This window comes from Halichoerus grypus, chromosome 10, assembly GCF_964656455.1.
Source record: "Halichoerus grypus chromosome 10, mHalGry1.hap1.1, whole genome shotgun sequence".
In the NCBI taxonomy this organism is placed as follows: Eukaryota; Metazoa; Chordata; class Mammalia; order Carnivora; family Phocidae; genus Halichoerus; species Halichoerus grypus.
Window position 1 is genome coordinate 112287742 of NC_135721.1, and position 21296 is coordinate 112309037.

Consider the following 21296-nt stretch of genomic DNA (forward strand, 5'->3'; position numbering starts at 1 on the left):
TAAATAAAAAATCTTTAAAAAAAAAAAAAAAAAAAAACCTTTAAAAAAAAAAAAAAGAAATAAGCCAGTCTTCAAGTATACATACAACCGTTACTTATAACTATATAAAGTTTTAAATAAAAATTGCAGAAAATGCACCATATACAAAAATAAACTCAAAATGGATTAAGGATCTAAATGTCAGATCTGAAATCATAAAAATCCTAGAAGAGAGCACAGGCAGTAAGGAATTTCTCTGACATCGGCCACAGCAACATTTTTCTAGATCTGTCTCCTGAAGCAAGGAAATAGAAGCAAATATAAACTATTGGGACTACATCAAAATAAAAAGATTCAGCACAGCAAAGGAAACAACAAAACTAAAAGACAACCTATGAAAGGGAGAAGATATTTGCGAACAACATATCCAGTAAAGTGTTAGTATCCAAAATATCTAAAGAACTTATACAATTCAACACCAAAAAACCCCCAATAATCTAATTTAAAAATGGGCAGAAAAGGGGAGCCTGGGTGGCTCAGTTGTTAAGCATCTGCCTTCGGCTCAGGTCATGGTCCCAGGGTCCTGGGATCGAGCCCCACATCAGGCTCCCTGCTCAGCGGGAAGCCTGCTTCTCCCTCTCCTGCTCCCCCTGCTTGTGTTCCCTCTCTTGCTGTGTCTCTCTCTGTCAAATAAATAAAATCTTAAAAAAAAAAAAATGGGCAGAAGACACGAACAGACACTTCTCCAAAGAAGACATACAGATGGCCAACAGACACATGAAAAGATGCTCAACATTATTCATCATCAGGGAAATGCAAATCAAAACCACAATGAGAGGTCACCTCACACCTATCAGAATTGCTACAGTCAAAAACACAAGACGGGGGGTGCCTGGGTGGCTCAGTCGTTAAGCGTCTGCCTTCGGCTCAGGTCATGATCCCAGAGTCCTGGGATCGAGCCCCACATCGGGCTCCCTGCTCAGCGGGAAGCCTGCTTCTCCCTCTCCCACTCCCCCTGCTTGTGTTTCCTCTCTCACTGTGTCTCTCTGTCAAATAAATAAAATCTTTTAAAAAAACAAAACAAAACACAAGAGGGGGCACCTGGGTGGCTCAGTCAGTTCAGCATCTGCCTTTAGCTCAGGTCATGATCCCAGAGTCCTGGGATTGAGCCCCACATCAGGCTCCCTGCTCAGCAGGGAGTCTGCTTGTCTCCCTCTCCCTCCACCCCTACCCCAGCTCATGTTCTCTCTCTCTCTACCTCTCTCTCTCTCAAATAAATAAATCTTAAAACAACAAAAACAAAAAACCCCCCCAAAAAACAAACAAAAAACACATAAGAAACAAGTGCTGGTGAGGATGTAGAGAAAAAAGAACCTTTGCGCACTGTTGGTGGGAGTGCAAACTGATGCAGCCACTGCGGAAAACAGTATGGAGGTTCCTCAGAAAATTAAAAATAGAATTACCATATAATCCAGTAATTCCACTACTGGGTATTTACCCAAAGATACAAAAACACTAATTCAAAAAGATATGTGCACCCCTATGTTTACTGTAGCATTATTTACAATAGCCAAATTATGGAAGCAGCCCAAGTGTCCATCAATAGATGAATGAATAAAGAAGACAAATATACATGTACACATACACACACACACACACAAACACTATGGAATATTACTCAGCCATACAAAAAAAGGAAATCTTGCCATTTGCAACAGCACAGTTGGACCTACAGTATAATGCTAAGTGAAATAAATCAGTCAGAGAAAGACAAATACCATAAGATTTCACTCATATGTGGAATTTAAAAAAACAAAACAAACAAAAGAAAAAAGAAACAAACCAAGAAACAGATTCTTAACTATAGAGAACAAACTGATGGTTACCAGAGGGGAGGTGGGTGGAGGGATGGGTGAAATTGGTGAAGGGGATTAAGAGTACACTTATCATGATAAGCACTGAGTAATGTAGAGAATTGTTGGCACACATGAAATTAATAAAACACCTATGTTAACTATACTGGAATTTAAATTTTTTTTTAAATTGCAGAAAATAATTTTTCTTTCTATTTACCAGGAACAAGATTCTAAAAGCAGGGCATATCAGACTCTAAAAGTCATATATTAACAAAAAAAATAAAATAAAATAAAAATAAAAGTCATATATTATTTGGAAAGTCATGTTTAATATTTAAATTTGTTAGAATAAAAAAAAACCATTTCATTATTTTTCTAATCTAAAATTTGACAAATGACTACAAACCTGCCAGCATTTACATCCATTCCTCTCTCTTCCACCCTCCCTTCAAAGAACAAGCACTCCTCAAGAGCTAAGTATCCCTCCCCTACCTGCTCATGCAGGTATCAATCACTGGTTATCTCCTTTCTGCTCCGGATCTTCAACTGCTTTCACTGCCAGGGACTTCTCAGGTCAAAGACATGTTCTACCTATCTCCCCGCTCTCTTGACTCTTACATCCCCCTCTACATTCATAGTACTTACCATAATTTGTAATGATCTATTTCTCTCTCTCACTGAGTTAGAAACTTGCTATTGAGCAGCACCAAGTCCATTTTATTCACTGCTATACCCCCTACACCCAACAGTGCCTGGTTTGCAGTGGTAAAGTTTGTTGAATGGCTGAACAAAAGGACATAACCCTGAATGAATGGAATGCTTTCATTTTCTATAGGTCACTAGCTGCACCATGACACTCTGACACATGGCGAAGGTATAATTCCTGGTCAATTACTGATCAGGAGGATCAAGGTGGTTGATGGGTCTAAGTAGACAGATAGCCGGGGTGGGGTGGGGGAGTTCAGAGATGCTCAATGGTACATTTGTTGTCTGCATACAGGCACATGCCATACTTTAGTTCAAAAGCTAGGATTTCAACTAAAGGCAAATGTGTATAAGCAAAGGGAATTCTAGGGGAGGCTATAACATTGGTATGAAACTTACTATCATCCTTCTTGCTCCTCAAGTGATATCTGTTAGGGGTTCGTTTATGAAAGGCTTCCACCTGCTGTGCAAGGGGCACGTACGTAGAAGCTGTTTCATCAAATGTTCTTTTCTTTCCTTGGGACAGGTTGAAAGGCTTAATAATGGTGCATCCCTTAGTCACTCGGGCCTGTAAAGAAAGAAGTTATTCTCCCAATGAAGTGTTATGGAAGAGCTCAGATCTACCACAAGCTGCATATTCAGCACAGAGGATCAAAAGAAAAAAGGCCTGTGGTGAAACCAAAATTATTATTCCTAAATTTGTCAGTCCTTGAGCAAGGGTTAAAACTAGTCCACTCCCATCTTTTAAAAAAGGGAGAAAGGATCTAGCACTTAACAAATTGTCTGTTCTGCAATAGTAAATAAGGTGATTGTTCCCAAGAATGTCAATGTTTTAAAGCCAGCAAGAACAAGTTTTCTGAGAATTAGAAGGAGAAAATAAAAGTTGCAAAGGTATTGCCCTCACCCCCAAACCCATTAAGAAAAAGCTGATTTGGGTTCTGGGTCTGGATCAGGCCAGGTAGCTGCCTGAATCAGAATCTCTGCAGACATCTTTCCCAAAACTAAGAGATGAAGAAGCCTAGTCCTTGGATGATTAACTTTCATAAAATTGATCTCTGATTGGAAACAAAACTCTTTAAGGATTGACATCTCAAAGGAAGAAGCATAACCCCAGGGTTTAAGACTGCAAAGGACTGATTTCAACAAGTGATGATGCGCACTGCAAATGCAAGTAGAAATTCTTAGTAATAGAATTTTCACTTAGGATTCTTACTGTTTCTGTTAGATTTGAGTGGTCTGCCCCAACACCATTTTTCCCATAAGCCCTGTCATATATTGTACACAACTCTGTAAACACAAGACTTTTTTAAATAATTTTGTAACAGCACAAACTGCAACAAGCTGGGACTGACAGTTTGCCACACATAATTCTATGTGCTTTATGTACATTCTCAACTCAGTTTCACAGCAACTTTGTAAGATGCTTCCCAGAATAATAGAGTGATTTCTCCAAGATCATATAGCAAACAGGGCAAAGTGAGGATTTAGGATCTATCTTAACTCAAAAACATGCTTCTCTCAATTATATTATTAGAAGTAGTGACCAGAACTACTACACCTGAATCCTTGATGAATTAGTAACAAGAATAGCCACTGAGCCCATCAACTTACAGGAGATGGAGGATGCTTTCGCAGTTCAGATGTAAAGTTCACTTCCTTATATTCCTCCTGATTCTTAGGATGTTGTTTGATTCGCTCATCTGTGCGGAAGTGGAAGTCAACTGATTTGGTTACCTGGCTCACTGATTTCTTCACAGGTTGCCCTGAGTGAGAAGCAGAGTAAAACACACAGGTAACACTAAGAATAGAGAATATCGGTAAATCTCCTTTATCCAGTCCTTTCAGTATTTCTATCACCATGGATCTAACTTTGTTCACTCTCTACACATCACCCAAAACTTGAAACAGTCCTCAGGGACACTACTATATGTACCTTATTCATTGAGTACTATCGGTTTGAGGACCTTTGATCAGATGCAAACTGCAAAGAGGTGGCACAAGGGGAGAAGAATCCCATCTCCCAAGTGTGGTCATAGCTCTGGAGACACACAGTAACTGGAATTCTTTTGACAGGAAAAGCTATAAATTGACTTAAAAAGCATACTTAACTAAACATGTCTAAGAGGGAAACCCTATAAACTCCAGGGGTGCTTTTTCGCAGGGCTTTATAGCTTTGACTCCACCAATAATAACTCTATTTCAGAGCAAAGCAGAACTCTGACCCCTTGGCTCCCTCAGTCCTACTCTTCCTCTGTAGCTACAACTGGATTTGCTCAGCTTTCTTTTCCTCTGTCTAGGATTAAAATGGGAAAACAACAACAAACAACTGGCCTGCCCAATGGCTTTATCTTCTGTCTCAATTCTAATGCCTTCTTTTTCTAATACAAAGAAAAAGAATTAGGAAGAAAAAGGAGGGAGGAATTAATTTTACTTGAAGAAATGAGGGAAGGTCTCATGGAAAAAGGCCTCGAAAGATGGGTGTGAGTCCTATAATTAGAGGCAGAGAGCAACAGTGTGCTCTAAGAAAGGCCCGATGTATGTAATGCTTTTTTTTTTAAAGTAGTCTTTATGCCCAACTTGGGGCTTGAACTTATTATGACCCTGAGACCAAGAGTCACATGCTCTATTGACTGAGCCAGCCAGGGGCCCTGGTCCAATGTATATAAAACATTCTAGGGAACGGTCATTGGGATATAAAGGGTACCAGCTGTCCAATAAACACATCTTTTTCTACTGACTACTAACCAGGAAAGCCTTTTTCCCTTTTAGAGACTTCAAAAACCCTACCAAAATAATGAGAAGCACGCTTCATAAATCAGACTTAACGAGAGCCAAGCTAACCTATTCCGGCAAGAGCAAGTTTCTTGAATTCTTCATTCTTTTTCCGCATCTCCACCACCTCCTGTTGCATTTTCATTCTCTTCTCCAACTCTTGCTCCTCAGTACTTTTGAGAATCTTCTGCCTAAGGGGCAAATCAGTAAAGGAAATGAGAGAGGAGAGAAGAAAGAGGTTTGTGATTCAAAAGAGTCTAAAGGTATTACATAGATCAGATTTTTAACCTGTGATAAAATAACCATCAAAACCAAAAAGTATTATCTGATAAACTGATATTGACTTAATTAGGGAACACTACGAAAAAAAACCCAATTCACAATTTATACCAAAATATCGAAAATTTTTTAAAAAGATAGCTAAAATAGACTATAGAAGATACTACAAAAGACTCATAAATTTGACTATACAGTGATTAGCTTTTAGGCCACAAGAAAAAGTAAGATTAAAATACCAGCAGAATGGGGAAAATATTTACAAGAAATATGACAAAAGTCTATCATACATAAAATATACACTGTGATAAGAGAGGACAGACTTAGGAGGGAAACCAACCAGAGCTCAAAGCCTACCCTGACATTTCATTTTCTGCCTATGTGCTCTTGAGAAAACTATTTAATACCTCTGAGCCTCAGTTACCTCCACTGTAAAATGAAGAATACAAATATTTATCCTCACAGAATATTTGTGACTATTAAATCGGATATTTCCGAAGTACCTGACACATAGTAAAGGTTCAATTTAGAGTAGCCATTCTTAGCAATGAGACTATCACTAAGACCACTTTACAGATAAATAGAAAAGGAAACAGACAATTCACCCAAGAGGAAATATGGAAAAGATGTTTACAATTACAGTAACACAATCCTATCAGCAATCAAGTAAAAATTAAAATAAGTTGATGCCATCAACATATCAATTAAATTTGAAACAATTTTAAATGTAAAAAAAACAAATTCAATGTGGATGAGAGTACAAAGAAATAAAAATATTCATCCAAAGCTGATGGCACTGTAAATTCATATACATTCATTTCAGAAATAAAATTTGTGGGGCGCCTGGGTGGCTAAGTCAGTTGGATCTCTGATTCTTGATTTCGGCTCAGCTCATGATATCAGGGTTGTGAGATCATGTCCCGCATCAGGCTCTGCACCAGGCGGGGAGTCTGCTTAAGATTCTCTCTCTCCTCCTCTTCCTCAGCCCCTCCCCCCCAAAAATATGTATTAAATGTATTTAAAAATAAAATGTATTAAATGTATGTATTAAAAAATAAAATTTAAATTTAAAAAAAGAAAGAAAATTGGCAATTAATATCAGTAGCCATAACACTAGTCATATCCTTTAATCAAGGAATTTTTCTTTCTTTAGCCCAAAGAGACTACTCAAAGAAAAGTCCCTGCCAATAAAGATGTTCGCTGATTCTTTGTAATAGTGAAAAATCGGTAACTGCATTTTCAACAGGAAATGGTTAAATATAATTTGATAGACTATTAACTATTAAAAAAGGATAAATGTGAAGATTTTACAGTAGTACAGGAAAAAAAATGAAATACTCTCATGGCAAGCAAGGAAAACAGAATCCAAAGTTGCTTATATACTGATTATGAAAGTATATTTTTTGCTTGAGTAAAGACCAGAAGGGAGCTTGGCAAAATGAAAACCGTTCAATTCAGGTAGTAAAAACCTTTACTAACTTTTTCCTTTTATATTTCTTTTAATTTGCCTTTCTTTAATATTCTTTTTTTTTAATTTAAATTCAATTAGCCAATATATAGTACATCATTAGTTTTTGGTGTAATGTTCAATGATTCATTAGTTGCGTATAACACCCAGTGCTCATCACATCACATGCCCTCCTTAATGCCCATCACTCAGTTACCCCGTCCCCCCCCACCTCCCTTTCCATAACCCTCAATTTGTTTCCCAGATTAATTTGCTTTAATAGTATATTTTTCTCAACCTTTAAGATGAGCATCTCCCAAGATATAAAACAACTCACCTCACCATGATTACAGCTTTATGAGTTTCCCAAGTTCCATGTGCTCCAGACTGCAGATATACCCACTTATAATTTTACTCTTTTGACTCTAAAGTTTAAATTCAGGAAAGAAGCATACCTCACAGGCTGTACACAAGACACAGTATGTCTGCCCTTGGCTTTCTCTGGGGAAGACTCATATTTTTCTGAAGTATCTTGATGAGCACTGCCTTCTTCCTCTTCCTCTGGCTTCTTTTTATTGTTAGAACTTCAGTTCAAAAGGACAAAAAAAAAAAAAAAAATACTCTCAATTCCCTAAAGCATACCCTGCTGTACTCTCCTCCCCAAATCTACCACATATGGCTTAAATTTTCTCATTCTTTAGGACAAGCATGTCTCAACCACAAGATTCTTCCAGTAGCACCATTAGATCATATGTACCAATGGATACAATGGGTAAACTTCAAGAACACACCAATAAAAGTCAAGGTGAGAACTGTCTGATGATGGTTCAGGAGGGTGGGGAGGGATTCCAACTGATCATCATCAGATGCACAAATGGCAGATAGCTAACCATCTTCCCAATATCTATTCTACTTTCTTTCTTATTAATAGAACTCCAATTTTGTTTGGGGCAGCAATGTCCGAAGGCAAAATTACTGTACTTGTTTCAACAGCCTCTCTTGCAACTAGGGAGAATCCAAGTGACACAGTAGGGCAACTTAAGTATAAGCAGGGTTTCTGGAATATTTTCACTTTTGTGATATGGGTGCTGTCCCTTGTCCTTTGCCATACCCTCCTTCTTCTCTTGAACATGCATGTGATACCTAGAAATATAGCAGCTACCTTGTGACAATGTGGCAACAAGCACAAGGAAGAAGCTGAGAAACACAGAGTTGCCATCTTGAGTAACAAGCATGAAGAAAAGCTAACACAGAGATGTTGCCCAGGCATTGTTCAGTCACTGAACCGAAGCCAACAGCAAACTTCTGTGAAGCAAATAAATCACTATTCTTTAAACTACTCTAGCGCAGGGGCGCCTGGGTGGCTCAGTCATCAAGTGTCTGCCTTCGGCTCAGGTCGTGATCCCAGGGTCCTGGGATCGAGCCCCGCATTGGGCTCCCTGCTCAGCGGGAAGGCTGCTTCTCCCTCTCCCACTCCCCTGCTTGTGTTCCCTCTCTCGCTCTTGCTGTCTCTCTTTCAAATAAATAAATAAAATATTAAAAAAGTAAAAATTAAAAAAAATAAACTACTCTAGCTGAATAGGCTATTACTTACAGCAAAATACATTCCTAACTAATAAAAATAAGAACAAGCACCATTGCTATTAACCATAGGAGCAAACAGAAGTAAAACCTATGCCAACTGACAGAAGCTGTAGCTACTTACACTTTCATTTTTTTGGAGGGTGGAATTTCATTGATGATTACAGGAGTAGCACATCTCTTGGCTTTCATTTTTACATGATGTTTTTCTTTCTGTTCCAAATCTTTCTGAGCAGAGAGTCTAGCAGATCTTCTATGATACAGGAATTGACAAAATTTATCTGAAATGAATCCATCTACTACAGATATGCAATTGTGCCCCACAAATGTGAAAGTATGTCAAACTGCCAAGGGCTACAAAGAGTTTAATAGTATTATTTCCACTCTAAAAACTTAATCTCTTCTTGTCTTACTGATAGGTTTTGAAATTTCATCATAAAATGTTGGTACTTAAATGCAGCTTTTTTTTTTTTTTTAAGGTACTGGCAATCACCTAGTACAACTCCCTCCTTTTATTGGTAAAAGTCAAAAAAGATGAGGTGACTTGACCCTGTTATATAGCTAATTGCTGTCAGACTTGACATTTGAGATCAGGTCTCCTGGTAACTGACTAAGGTGCTTATTTTTTCCTTTATTACTTCTTTTTGGTAAAATATAACACATACCAAAAAGAGTACAAAACAAAAATTAAGTTAAATGATTACAAAGTAAAGACTCATGAAATCACAACCCAGGCTAAGAAACAGAACACTGGCAGCACTACTATCCTGACTTGTTTTATAGTAATCATTACTTTTTCTTTATCGTTTTGCCATTTAGCATGCATTCCATAAACATGGTACATTAGTTTGGAAAGAAAACAAAAAACAAAGAATAACAACAACAAAAAACCCCTTTAGATAATATAATCAGACTACTGCATGTATTTTTTTCTGTCTGGTTTGTTTCACTCAACATTATGTTTATGAGATTCAACCACCATGATTCATATAGCTTTAATTCACTGACTGTCAATGCTGTCTAACAGTCACTGTAGTAATGTATCACTATTTATCCAGTCTACTGCCAATTTTCACATATGTCTCTTGGTACACATGTACACACGTTGCTGTTGGGTATAAGTTGTAAGACTGTTAGGTCATAAGGACATTGGTTATATCAACTAAAGCTGTTTTCCAAAGTGACTGTACCAATCTATGCTTACCCTGGCAAGTTTATATTACAGTCTGAATTGCTCTACACCCTCCTGAACACTTGATATTGTCAGATGACTTAATTTAGCTGGTATCTAGTAAAATCTCATTGTGGGTTTTTTTTTTTTTAAAGGTTTTACTTATTTATTTGACAGAGAGAGAGCGCAAGTGAGCAAGAGCGGGGGGGGGAGGAGCAAGGGGAGAGGGAGAGCAAGCTCCCCACCGAGCAAGGAGCCCGATGCGGGGCTCGATCCCAGGACCCCAGGATCATGACCTGAGCCAAAGGCAGACACTTAACCGACTGAGCCACCCAGGCGCCCCTCACTGTGGTTTTAATTTGCTTTTCTCTGATTACCAGTGAGATAGAGCAACTTTTCACATGTTTACTGGCCATTTGGATATCCTCTTTGATAAGGTGTTAGTTCAAGTCTCTTATTTGTTTTCCACTGGGTGGTCAATCCTTTCCTGATTAGTAGGAATTCTTTATATATAATGAATATAAGCCCTTTGTAGGTTTTATGTGTCACAAGTATCTTCTCCCACTTTGGGGGTTGGCTTTTTACTTTCTTTATGGTATCATTTGATTAGATAAATGTCTCAAATACATCAATAGCCCTCACCATTATGGTCAGTGCTTTTCTGTATTCTATTAAAAAAAAAAAAATCTTCCCTATTCCAAGGTCATAAAGATATTCACCTATATTTCCTTATATGAGCGTTAGCTTTCATATTTAGATCTACAATTCCACATAGAATTGACTTGTTTTAGGGTGCCTGGCTGGCTCAGTCAGGAACATGAAACTCTTGATCTCAGGGTTGTGGGTTCAGGCCTCATGTTGGGTGTAGAGTTTAAAGAAATAAATAAATAAACTTAAAAAAAAAAAAAAAAGAATTAACGTTTATATGGAGTGAGGTAGGGACCAAGTTTCATTCTGTTCTATCTGGGTGTCCACTAGCCAAGCATTGTTTATTAAAGGAGGGGAGAGAGCACTGTTTCCCACAGATCTGTGGTACCACCTTTGTCATAAATCATGTCCATATATGGGAAGGTGAATTTCTATTTGATTCCACTGGTCTCATTAATCCTTGAGTATTACCATAAAGCTTTAATTATTGCAGCTTCATAATAATATGCCTTTCTATGTACCAGACACTTCAAAAGTATCTGGCTATTCTTAGACCTTTGCATTTCTCAATAAATTTTAGCATCAATTTATCAATGTCCAAAGTGAAAACCATTGGGTTTTTTATGAATATTGCATTAAATCTCTAGATCAGTTAGGGAGTATTGACATCTTTACAATACTGAGTCTCCCAACCATAAATATGGTATGTATGCCCTGCCATTTAGTTAGATCTTGTTTAATTTCTCTCAACATTTTCTTTATAAAAGTCCCAAACACTGTATGGGCGCCTGGGTGGCTCAGTCATTAAGCGTCTGCCTTTGGCTCGGGTCATAATCCCAGGATCCTGAGATCGAGCCCCACATCGGGCTCCCTGCTCAGCGGGAAGCCTGCTTCTCCCTCTCCCACTCCCCCTGTTTGTGTTCCCTCTCTCACTGTGTCTCTGTCAAATAAATAAATAAAATCTTAAAAAAAAAAAAAAGTCCTAAACACTGTGAAGACATTATTACATATTCAGACTTTTATGCTACTGCATAGAGTAACAATTTTTAAATCTTTATTATGGAGGATATCAAGCATATTTTAAAAATAAAGAGAATAATATAATAAACTACTAATTACTCATTTAGTTTCAGAAATTATCTACTCATAGCCAATCATGTATCAGTTTTCCCTCCATCCACTCTTCTGGATTTTGAAGCAAATCCTAACTAAATGTCTATCTTTCATCTGCAAATATTTCATATTAATAATCTCTAAAAGAAATTACATGTTAAAAAATACATGGAGGGGCGCCTGGGTGGCTCGGCCAGTTAAGCATCTGCCTTCTGCTCAGGTCATGATCTCAGGATCCTGGAATCGAGCCCCATATTGAGCTCCCTGCTCAGCGGCGAGTCTGCTTCTCCCTCTTCCTCTGTGATCTCTCTCACTCTCACTCAAATAAATAAAAATCATATAAAAAAAATACATGGAGTAATAAAGAGCAAATTTATTCAATTAAGGAATGAAGTAACGGATGTATTGAATGAGTAATAAAGAGTACATATTACAAAACACAGACAAAACACAAAACTACAACTATTTGAAGGCACTGGAAAGTGACCAAAAGCAGGCAGAAAACAGAGGAACATTTATCCATGAAAAACAGCAACTGCAAAGGGTAAGAATTATGAGTTAGTAGCTTTTTTGCCTGAGGTACGCCTCAAACGTAGCACCTCCAATAGCAGAAAATTCCAGTCTCACTGGCTAGAGATAACAGAAGATAGAATTCAAGGCCAGTATAACAGCTGGAAATTTAGAGGAAAATCCTGAAAGTAAAAGAGTTACAGAAAAGATTTCACTCAAAATCTGACCAAAACCTCTGTACAATTCCTGCCTGATGGCTAAACCATTAGAGAAAACCTAGGGGGTCCAGCAAAAAGGCAAGCAGAAACTGGTGAGGCGTCCACACTTAAAAGACTTTAACTGCCTAGATAAGACTGGTGAGTTTGCTGCTTTTTTTATTAAGTGTATTCCCCACTGTGTATATAGTAGGATAGCACAAAGGTAACATCTTACTAGCCTGAAGTGTCAGTAGACAAACATCAGAGCTGGCAAGAGGGCTGAATAAAATTTAGAGGCAAAACTCCAGAAGCAAGAGAGCCACAGAGAGGATGAACACTTAAACCTGAGTATAAACTCAAAGTCTTGGCTGACCTCTAACCTTTGTAGACCCAGGGGAGACTGCAGGGAGCCAGACTAAAAAAGCTATGTATGCAAATACATGAATAGCCACTAATCACATGAAAATGTGGATCAACATCATTAGTCATCAGAAAAATGCAAATTAAAAACAATGAAATATCATTGAAAAGGCTGACAATACCAAAAGTTGGCTAGGATATGGAGCAACTGAAACTCTCACATATTGCTAGTGGGAATATAAATGGTACGGTCACTTTGGAAAACATTCTGGCTATTTCTTACAAACATACATTTAACATTATGGTCCAGCAATTGCACTCCTAAGTATTTACCCAAGAGAAATACATGTCCTCAACTACTCATAGCAGCTTTCTATAGCCCCAAACTGGAAACAACCCAAATGTCCATCATCTGTTGAATGGATAAATAAATCATGGCATATCCACTCAACAGAACTTATCAGCAATAAAAAGGAACAAACTACCAATACATGCAATGACATGGATGAATCTCAAAAACACATGGTAAATGAAAGCAGTCAGATATAAAAGAGTACATATAATTCCATTTATAAAAATATCTGGAGGCGCCTGGGTGGCTCAGTCATTAAGCGTCTGCCTTCGGCTCAGGTCATGATCCCAGGGTCCTGGGATCGAGCCTCACATCAGGCTCCCTTCTCCGCGGGGAGTCTGCTTCTCCCTCTGACCCTCCCCCTCTCTCATGCTCTCTCTCCCTCTCAAATTAATTAATTAAAAAATATCTAGAGCAGGACAAATTAATCAATGGTGACAGGAATTGGAACAGTGGTTGCCTCTGGGTGGGAGGTGAGAGAGTGAGAAGGCAGAAGAAGCAGTACAGATTGACTATAAAGGGGTAGGAATGAGAGAACTTTCTGAAGTGTTGGAAATGTTCTATATATTTTGATTGTAAGATTATGGTTGCATGCTGGTATGTATTTGTCAAAACTAATCAGACCATACACTCAAGATCTGTATATTTTACTATATGCAAATTATTACCCAGCAAAATTAGTTAATTTTTAAAAATGAACTGGGAATCATAAAAATTAGAAAGAAAGAAGGCAAAGCACATAAATACAGAACTATTTCGGACCATTACTTAAATTCAACATACAGTAATGTTATAAAGTCAAGAGAAGAATTGCTGGGTGTCTTTAGGGAGAAATGGCTAAGGGGTGAGATACCAAAAATTAAAACATATATTTGTGGTAAAGCAACACCTCCATGGAAAAATTATTATGATACACTAAGGCCTTATTGACTCTTAACTATTCTGTGTCAAAGAAGTTTTGGCCGGGGCGCCTGGGTGGCTCAGGCGTTAGGCGTCTGCCTTCGGCTCGGGTCGTGATCTCAGGGTCCTGGGATTTAGTCCCGCATCGGGCTCCCTGCTCGGCAGGAAGCCTGCTTCTCCCTCTCCCACTCCCCCTGCTTGTGTTCCCTCTCTCGCTGTCTCTCTCTTTCAAATGAATAAATAAATAAAATCTTTAAAAAAAAATAAAGTTTTGGCCATCTTTTAGACTATCTATTGAAACCATGTGAAAATAAAATAGTAGGGAATTTGTATGACTCTACACCTTTCTATCCCAGCTGCCATTCCTTTCCAGATTAGGCAACTCTGGACTCAGATAAATCTGAGATCTGAGATTAACGGCACTAATGTTTTACCTCTTATTATGCATTTTCATAATGCAGTATCATTTACGAAGTACTGTCACATACCATCTTATTTGGCCCTTTCTGACAAGAAGCCTGAGGGATTTGGTTATTCTCAGTAAACTGAGATTTTGAGTGGTAGAGGTACTTGCCTTAAAAATAAAACAAAACAAAAAACCATTCAGGTCTTCTAACTCTGAGAGTAGCCGGATTCCTGTCACACTATCACTTCCAAAAAGCATTCAGAATTCAGTCAGGATGAAAGACAATTTTAGCAATCATACACAAAATGGAGAAGTGAAGACACTAACACTTTCCTGAATTCTGAAGAAATCTATAGGACACTGGATCCCTTTTCTGTAGGCCTCATTCACAATCTAAACATGGAACAGAAACCACAGAATCAACGAGTAGTAATCTCTTAAGACTCTTGTGATATATAGTTGGTTCAGATTTCATAGAATTCTTTGATTAAAACGGGCTTCTTTACTCGGGGCACCTAGGTGGCTCAGTCAGATTCCGACTCTTGATTTTGGCTCAGGTCATGACCTCATGGTGTGAGATCGAACCCCACGTCTGGCTCCATGCTCACCATGGAGTCTGCTTGAGATCCTCTCCCTATGCCTCTTCCCCCACTCACATGCTCACTCTCTTTCTCAAATAAATAAATAAATAAATAAATAAATAAATAAATAAAATCTTTTAAAAAATAATAAAAACATAAATTTAAAAAAATAATAAAATGGGCTTCTTTATCAAAAAAGATTAGGATAAGCTTGTATGATACTATCCTCAAAAGGCAATACCCTTAAGCCAACATGAAGCTTTGCAAAGGGTAATTTTATCACTTCTGAGCAACAATACATATTATCTGTATATGTGTGTGTGTGTGTGTGTGTGTGTGTATACATATATATATATATATATATATATATATATATATATATATATATACATAATAATAAAGCCCCAGATACATGAAGGAAAAACTGAAAAAATTAAAGGGAGAAATAGACAATTTAACAATATAGTTGAAGATTTCAATATCCCCATTTTTAATAATGGATAGTACACTTAGAAGATCAATAAGGAAATGGAAGACTTGAGCAACACTATCAACCACTATCCAACTCCTGATTTCAGTCAGGTTATGATCTCAGGGTTGTGAGATTGAGCTCTGCATCAGGCTCCGTGCTGGGCATGGAGCCTACTTAAGATTCTCTCTCTGCCCCACACCCCACACTCACTCCCTCTCTTTAAAAAAAAAGAAAAAGATACTGATACAAATACAACATTCAAAGAGATTAAATGTTTTAAGATCACAGTGCCAAGACTGCAGCTTAACCCACCCATCCATCCATCCATACATTCATTCATCAAGTATTTATTCAGCTTCTGCTCCTGCCAGACACTGTTAGACACAGTAAGAATACATAATGCTTGCCCTTATGAAATTGACTTACAACCTATAAACAGGAAAAAAAATATCTGTCATATATCCACACAAGTTAACTGCAACCCATATTGATGGTGCAAACAGCAAGGGCTCTGGAACCAAACTGATCAGTCTGAAATCTGGCTCTGATATAAATTTTAAGCAACTTAGTACCTCTAAGTCCTTATCAATAAAGTAAGCATACTATCTACAACTCATAAATGTTATGAAGATTAAATGAGGTAATATAAAGAGTCTAATATAGTATGGGACACATAGTAGGTACTCTGACAATAATTATTCTTTGAACACCATTAATATAACCACCACTTTGAGTCCTGAAACAGTCTTACCTCTGAGGCTGCACTGGAGTATTTTTTGAGGTGGTTCCCTTGACTTCCAGGGAAGAACAAGCATTTGATGGGATGGACTGTTCCACCAGATTTTCTTTTTCTGCCTCTTTGTAATAAGTGTTGTCAACTGTGGGAGAGCAAAAACTAGTCAGCACTCAAATCCCAAGGGAAAAGTTGGAGAGACATATTTATACATACATATCTATATGTGTGTGTGTGTGTATCCCTTCTAAGCAGTGGAACCATTAGTTCCAGTGACATCTTATACAGAAGACCAATTTATAAAATCTACTTTGGCTGAAGCAGAAATGTAGGATCCAAGGCCTATCTGCCAGCCTAAGTCACCACCTTAGAAAAAAGCATCTCTGACATTTAATGCTGATACAATCATATTATCTGGCATTGTGGGTATAATCACCAGCTTTTCTCCCCTCCAGAAATTGAAAACACTAAGAGTTAAAAGATGTAGCATTTGAGAAAGGGGAAATAGGGGTGGGAAGGGAAAGGAGAGATTTTATCATAAAGTATTCTGATGTTACCATGGCCATCATGGAACAGAAACAAAAAAGTACTATAAGAATAAGGAGAAAAGGGGTGCCTGGGTGGCTCAGTTGTTAAGCATCTGCCTTCAGCTCAGGTCATGATCCCAGGATCCTGGGATCGAGCCCCGCATCGGGCTCCCTGTTCCGCGGGAAGCCTGCTTCTCCCTCTCCCACTCCCCCTGCTTGTGTTCCCTCTCTCGCTGTATCTCTCTCTGCCAAATAAATAAAATCTTTAAAAAAAAAAAAAAGAATAAGGAGAAAAAAAATAAGAAGAAAGAACAATCAAGTAAAGGCTTCATGAAAGAAATAGCATTTGCTGGTATAGCTTATGAACTGAGCCTTCATAAAAGAAAAAAAATCCAACCAAATAAATGGAAGAAAAGTCAGGCTATGAAAACACATTTCATGCATTATTTATTCCAGAAAACAATCATTTGGCTCATTCCCTAAAGAAATTTTTTTCTGGAGGGGAGAAAAAGAAACAAAAAAATGATATTGTATTATGTCAAGGCTACAATAGAGGCACTTACCCCATTTAAAAGCAGAAATGATTACATTTTTAAAAATTTAATATAAAAATTTTACAGGGCACCTGACAGGCTCAGTCAGTAGGGAATATGACTCTTGATCTCAGGGTTGTAAGTTTAGGCCCCATGTTGGGTGTAGAGATTACTTAAAAATAAAATCTTAAAAAAATATGTATTATAAACTGTCTACAAAAAATGCACTTAAAATATAAAGACACATCATGCTAGCACTAATCAAAAGAAAGCTGGAATGGATATATTAACATCAGACAATGCAGATTTCAGAGCAAAGAATATCATCAGAGATAAAGATGACCATTTCAAAATGATAAAATGGTCAATTCCTCAAGATGCCACAACAACCTAAATAGTTATGTACCTAATAACAGAGCTTCAAAATACACAAAGCAAAAAGTATAAGAAATAGATAAAACCATAAGTATAGCCTGAAATTTCAATCTCTCCCTCTAATTTATGGAACAAATTGACAGAAAAATCATAAGAATACAATAGTCATAAATAACATGAGCAAATGTGTATGCCTGTATTCCAGTAAAACTTCATTAACAAAAATACGTTGCAGTCAACTCATCAAGAGGACATACCAATTACAAACACACATATATATGTGTGTGTGTATATATAAATATATGCACATATATTTATATATATATATATATATATATATATATATATATATATATATATATATAAAATAACAAAGCCCAGACACATGAAGGAAAAACTGAAAAAAATTAAAGGGAGAAATAGACAATTTAACAATATAGTTGAAGATTTCAATATCCCCATTTTTAATAATGGATAGTATACTTAGATAGAAGATCAATAAGGAAATGGAAGACTTGAGCAACACTATCAACCAACTTGACCCAATTGACATTTATGTAACTCTCCACCCAATGACAACAGAATACACATTCTTTTGAAGTGCACACAGAACATATACCAAGACAGACCATATTCTGGGCCATGAAACAATACATTTAAAAGGATTCAAGTCGCACAAGTAATGTTCTTTAACCACAGTGGAATTAAATCCCTCAAGAAATCAGTAACAGAGACGATTTCTAGAACCATCCCCCTCCCTATATATTTGGAAATTAAATAATACACTTCTAAATAACACTTAGGTAACTTGGAACTAGTAGAAATACCACTACCAGCACTCACTCAAGAAGAGATAACCTATATCTGTTAAAGAAATTGAATTTGTAGTTAAAAACCTTTCTACAGGGCGCCTGGGTGGCTCAGTCATTAAACGTCTGCCTTCGGCTCACTCAGGTCATGATCCCGGCGTCCTTGGATCGGTGTCCTGGGATGGAGCCCCGCATCAGCCCCTGCTCAGCGGGAAGCCTGCTTCTCCCTCTCCCACTCCCCCTGCCTGTGTTCCCTCTCTCGCTGTCTCTCTCTGACAAATAAATAAATAAAATCTTAAAAAAAAAAAAAAAAAAAACCTTTCTACAAAGAAAACTCCAGATCCAGTTGGGTTCAATGGTGACTTCCACCAAATATTTAAGACGTAGTATCAATTCCATGCAAATTCTTCCAGGAATAATGAAAAGAAGGGAATATTTAAAGTAAGGCCAGCATTACTCTATCAAAATCAAACAAAGGCATCACAAGGAAAGCCACAGACCAATATCCCTCATGAATAATATAAGCAAAAATTCTCAACAACAATGTAGCAAACTGAACCTAAAAACATATAAAAAGAAAAATACCATCATGACCAATTGGGATTCATCCCAGAAATGCAAGGTTGGCTTAACATTGGAAAATCAGTGCAATTCAACGTATTAACAGACCAAAAAAAGAGAAAAATATCATATAATCATCTCAATACAAGCAGAAAAGGCATTTGACAAAATCTTGCATACATTACAAATTATCAGCAAAACAAGAATAGACGGGAACTTCCTCAGCCTGATAAGGGTATTTATGAAAAAACTATAGTTAACATCATACTTTTTTTTAAAGATTTTATTTATTTATTTATTTGAGAGAGAGAGAGGGCGTGCATGCACACACAAGGGGTTGGGGGAGGGAATGGCAGAGGGAGAGGGAGAGGGACAAGAAGACTCCGGGCTGAGTGCAGAACCTGATGCGGGGCTCAGTCCTACCACCTCGAGATCGCGACCTGAGCCAAAATCAAGATTCAGATGCTCAACTGACTAAGTCACCCAGGTACCCCAACTACATTAAGTAATGTCATACTTAATAGTGAAAGCCTAAATGCAACAACAGGCATGTCTACCCTTTCTACTCCTATCCAATATCCTACTAAAGGCTCTAGCCGTGCAATATGCAAGAAAAAGAAATAAAAGGCATATTTGCAGATGACATGATCATCTATTTAGAAATCTGATGGAATCTAGGGGCACCTGGGTGGCTCAGTTGGTTAAACGTCTGCCTTCGGCTCAGGTCATGATCCCAGGGTCCTGGGATCGAGTCCTGCATTGGGCTCCTTGCTCAGCAGGCAGTCTGCTTCTCCCCGCTCTCCCCCCAGCTTGTGCTCTCTCTCTCTCTCTCTCTCTCTTCCCCCCCACTCATACTCTCTCTCTCAAATAAATAAAATCTTTAAAAATAAATAAATAAAAGAAATCTGATGGAATCTATAAAAAAGCTACTAAAACTAATAAGTCAGTTTAGAAAGTAGCAGGATAAAAGATCAGTATACAAAAATTAATTGTATGTCTTTGTATTAGCAATACAATAGGAAATTGAAATTAAAATAGAGGTATGAAAACAACTTCGGGAATACAAATACGGGAAATCAGTTAGAGAAAAAAGGGTATTTGAGCTGGACCCTGAATGATGAGTAGGAACTTTTCAGATATATTAAGAGGCAGAGGAAACAACACTAATAGACAGGTGAGAATATGTAATATGAAAGAACACAGACTCTGAGGGGCCTAAGGGGCATGCATGTAAGCAATGTGCATGGTCTTTGGCACATGACAGGCCCAGCAGAAGTCTCTTGCTTTGGGGCACACTGTTGACAAAACAGTCTTGAACTGACAAATTAGGTAGTATTACATATTCTTTCAATTCAAGAAGAGCACAAAGACCACCAAAGCAACAGAAAATCTGCCACACATAATGAACGAATGAAATTCACCTGAGGACACAGCACTCAGGCCACAGGCATTCCAAGCATGTCAAGTGAAACACGCCATACAGTTCTAATCCCTTCTGCAAGAAAGATAATGGATGCAAAAGTTCAGGGTCCTTCTCTTGATCCCAAATTCAACAGATGTCATCTGTCCTCATGAATTAATTATTTGAAAGTCATCCTAGCAGCTTAGACTTTATAAACTAGAAAAGTTCACTAAAAATACAGCTATTTCCTGGTACGGCTCCTCTAGTTAATGGTCTAATTGAAGCCAGTTTCAGATTTACCTATAAGAGTAAATTGCAAATGTTCTAAATTAATTGTGGTGATGGTTGTATAACTACTCTATGAATGTAATATAAAAAACACTGAAACGTAACTTTAGGTGATCTGTACAGGTGAATTATATCTAAATATAGCTATTATTTTAAAAAAGAATCATTTTTAAGTATTTATGATTTCTTTAAAAATGCTTCTTTTGTTCTGATCAGACAATATTCTGCAGACTTAGTAACCACCAGTCTAAATGTCAATTATCTTTTAAAATCAGATACATGACTCAAAGAATCCTTGTACAATGACAAGCAGTACATTCTTCTCTCCTACTTTTTTGTTCCCAGTCAGACTCAGGTTAGGTTAAATCTTGTCATAAAAAGAAAAGAATTATATATCTGGCAATAAAAGTGGATGTTAGCTTAAGTTCCAAGAGATTAAAAAAAAAAAAAGTATAGAGCATCATTAGTGTCACATTCACCATAAAATGAATTAGCCCACTTTACCAATAATAAAGCAAAGGATACAGCATTTAGGTAATTCCCCCAGATCCCTCAGGCTCTTAATACACCGTTCCACCATTCTACCAAGGACCTTTTTTCTAAGATGATCTTTCTTACCTGGTCTCAAAGGTGTGACAATAGCTTGCTGAGGATTAGGCTTCCTCAGAGGAGTTTTGCCCTGAAAAAGCCCTGCTATGCCATTCTTCCCAGGAAACTTATTCTCCAAATTGGCCTTCTCTTC

The 21296-nt window shown here is 37.5% G+C and overlaps 1 protein-coding gene across 7 annotated transcripts in view; it reads right to left on the reverse strand.

Moving 5' to 3' along the window:
• Positions 1-21296, reverse strand: part of TPX2 (TPX2 microtubule nucleation factor) — a 55778-nt gene that overhangs the window by 20266 nt on the left and 14216 nt on the right. For 6 of the 7 annotated variants that reach the window (XM_078057062.1, XM_078057061.1, XM_036121825.2 and 3 more), the window contains 7 exons: positions 21173-21295; positions 16078-16204; positions 8741-8869; positions 7491-7619; positions 5382-5503; positions 4152-4303; positions 2940-3108 (listed from right to left, as the gene is read on the reverse strand). In XM_078057062.1, the coding sequence (XP_077913188.1) occupies positions 2940-3108; positions 4152-4303; positions 5382-5503; positions 7491-7619; positions 8741-8869; positions 16078-16204; positions 21173-21295 (951 nt within the window). The remainder of the gene's footprint in view (positions 1-2939; positions 3109-4151; positions 4304-5381; positions 5504-7490; positions 7620-8740; positions 8870-16077; positions 16205-21172; position 21296) is intronic. The other variant, XM_078057060.1, reaches the window with a different exon arrangement.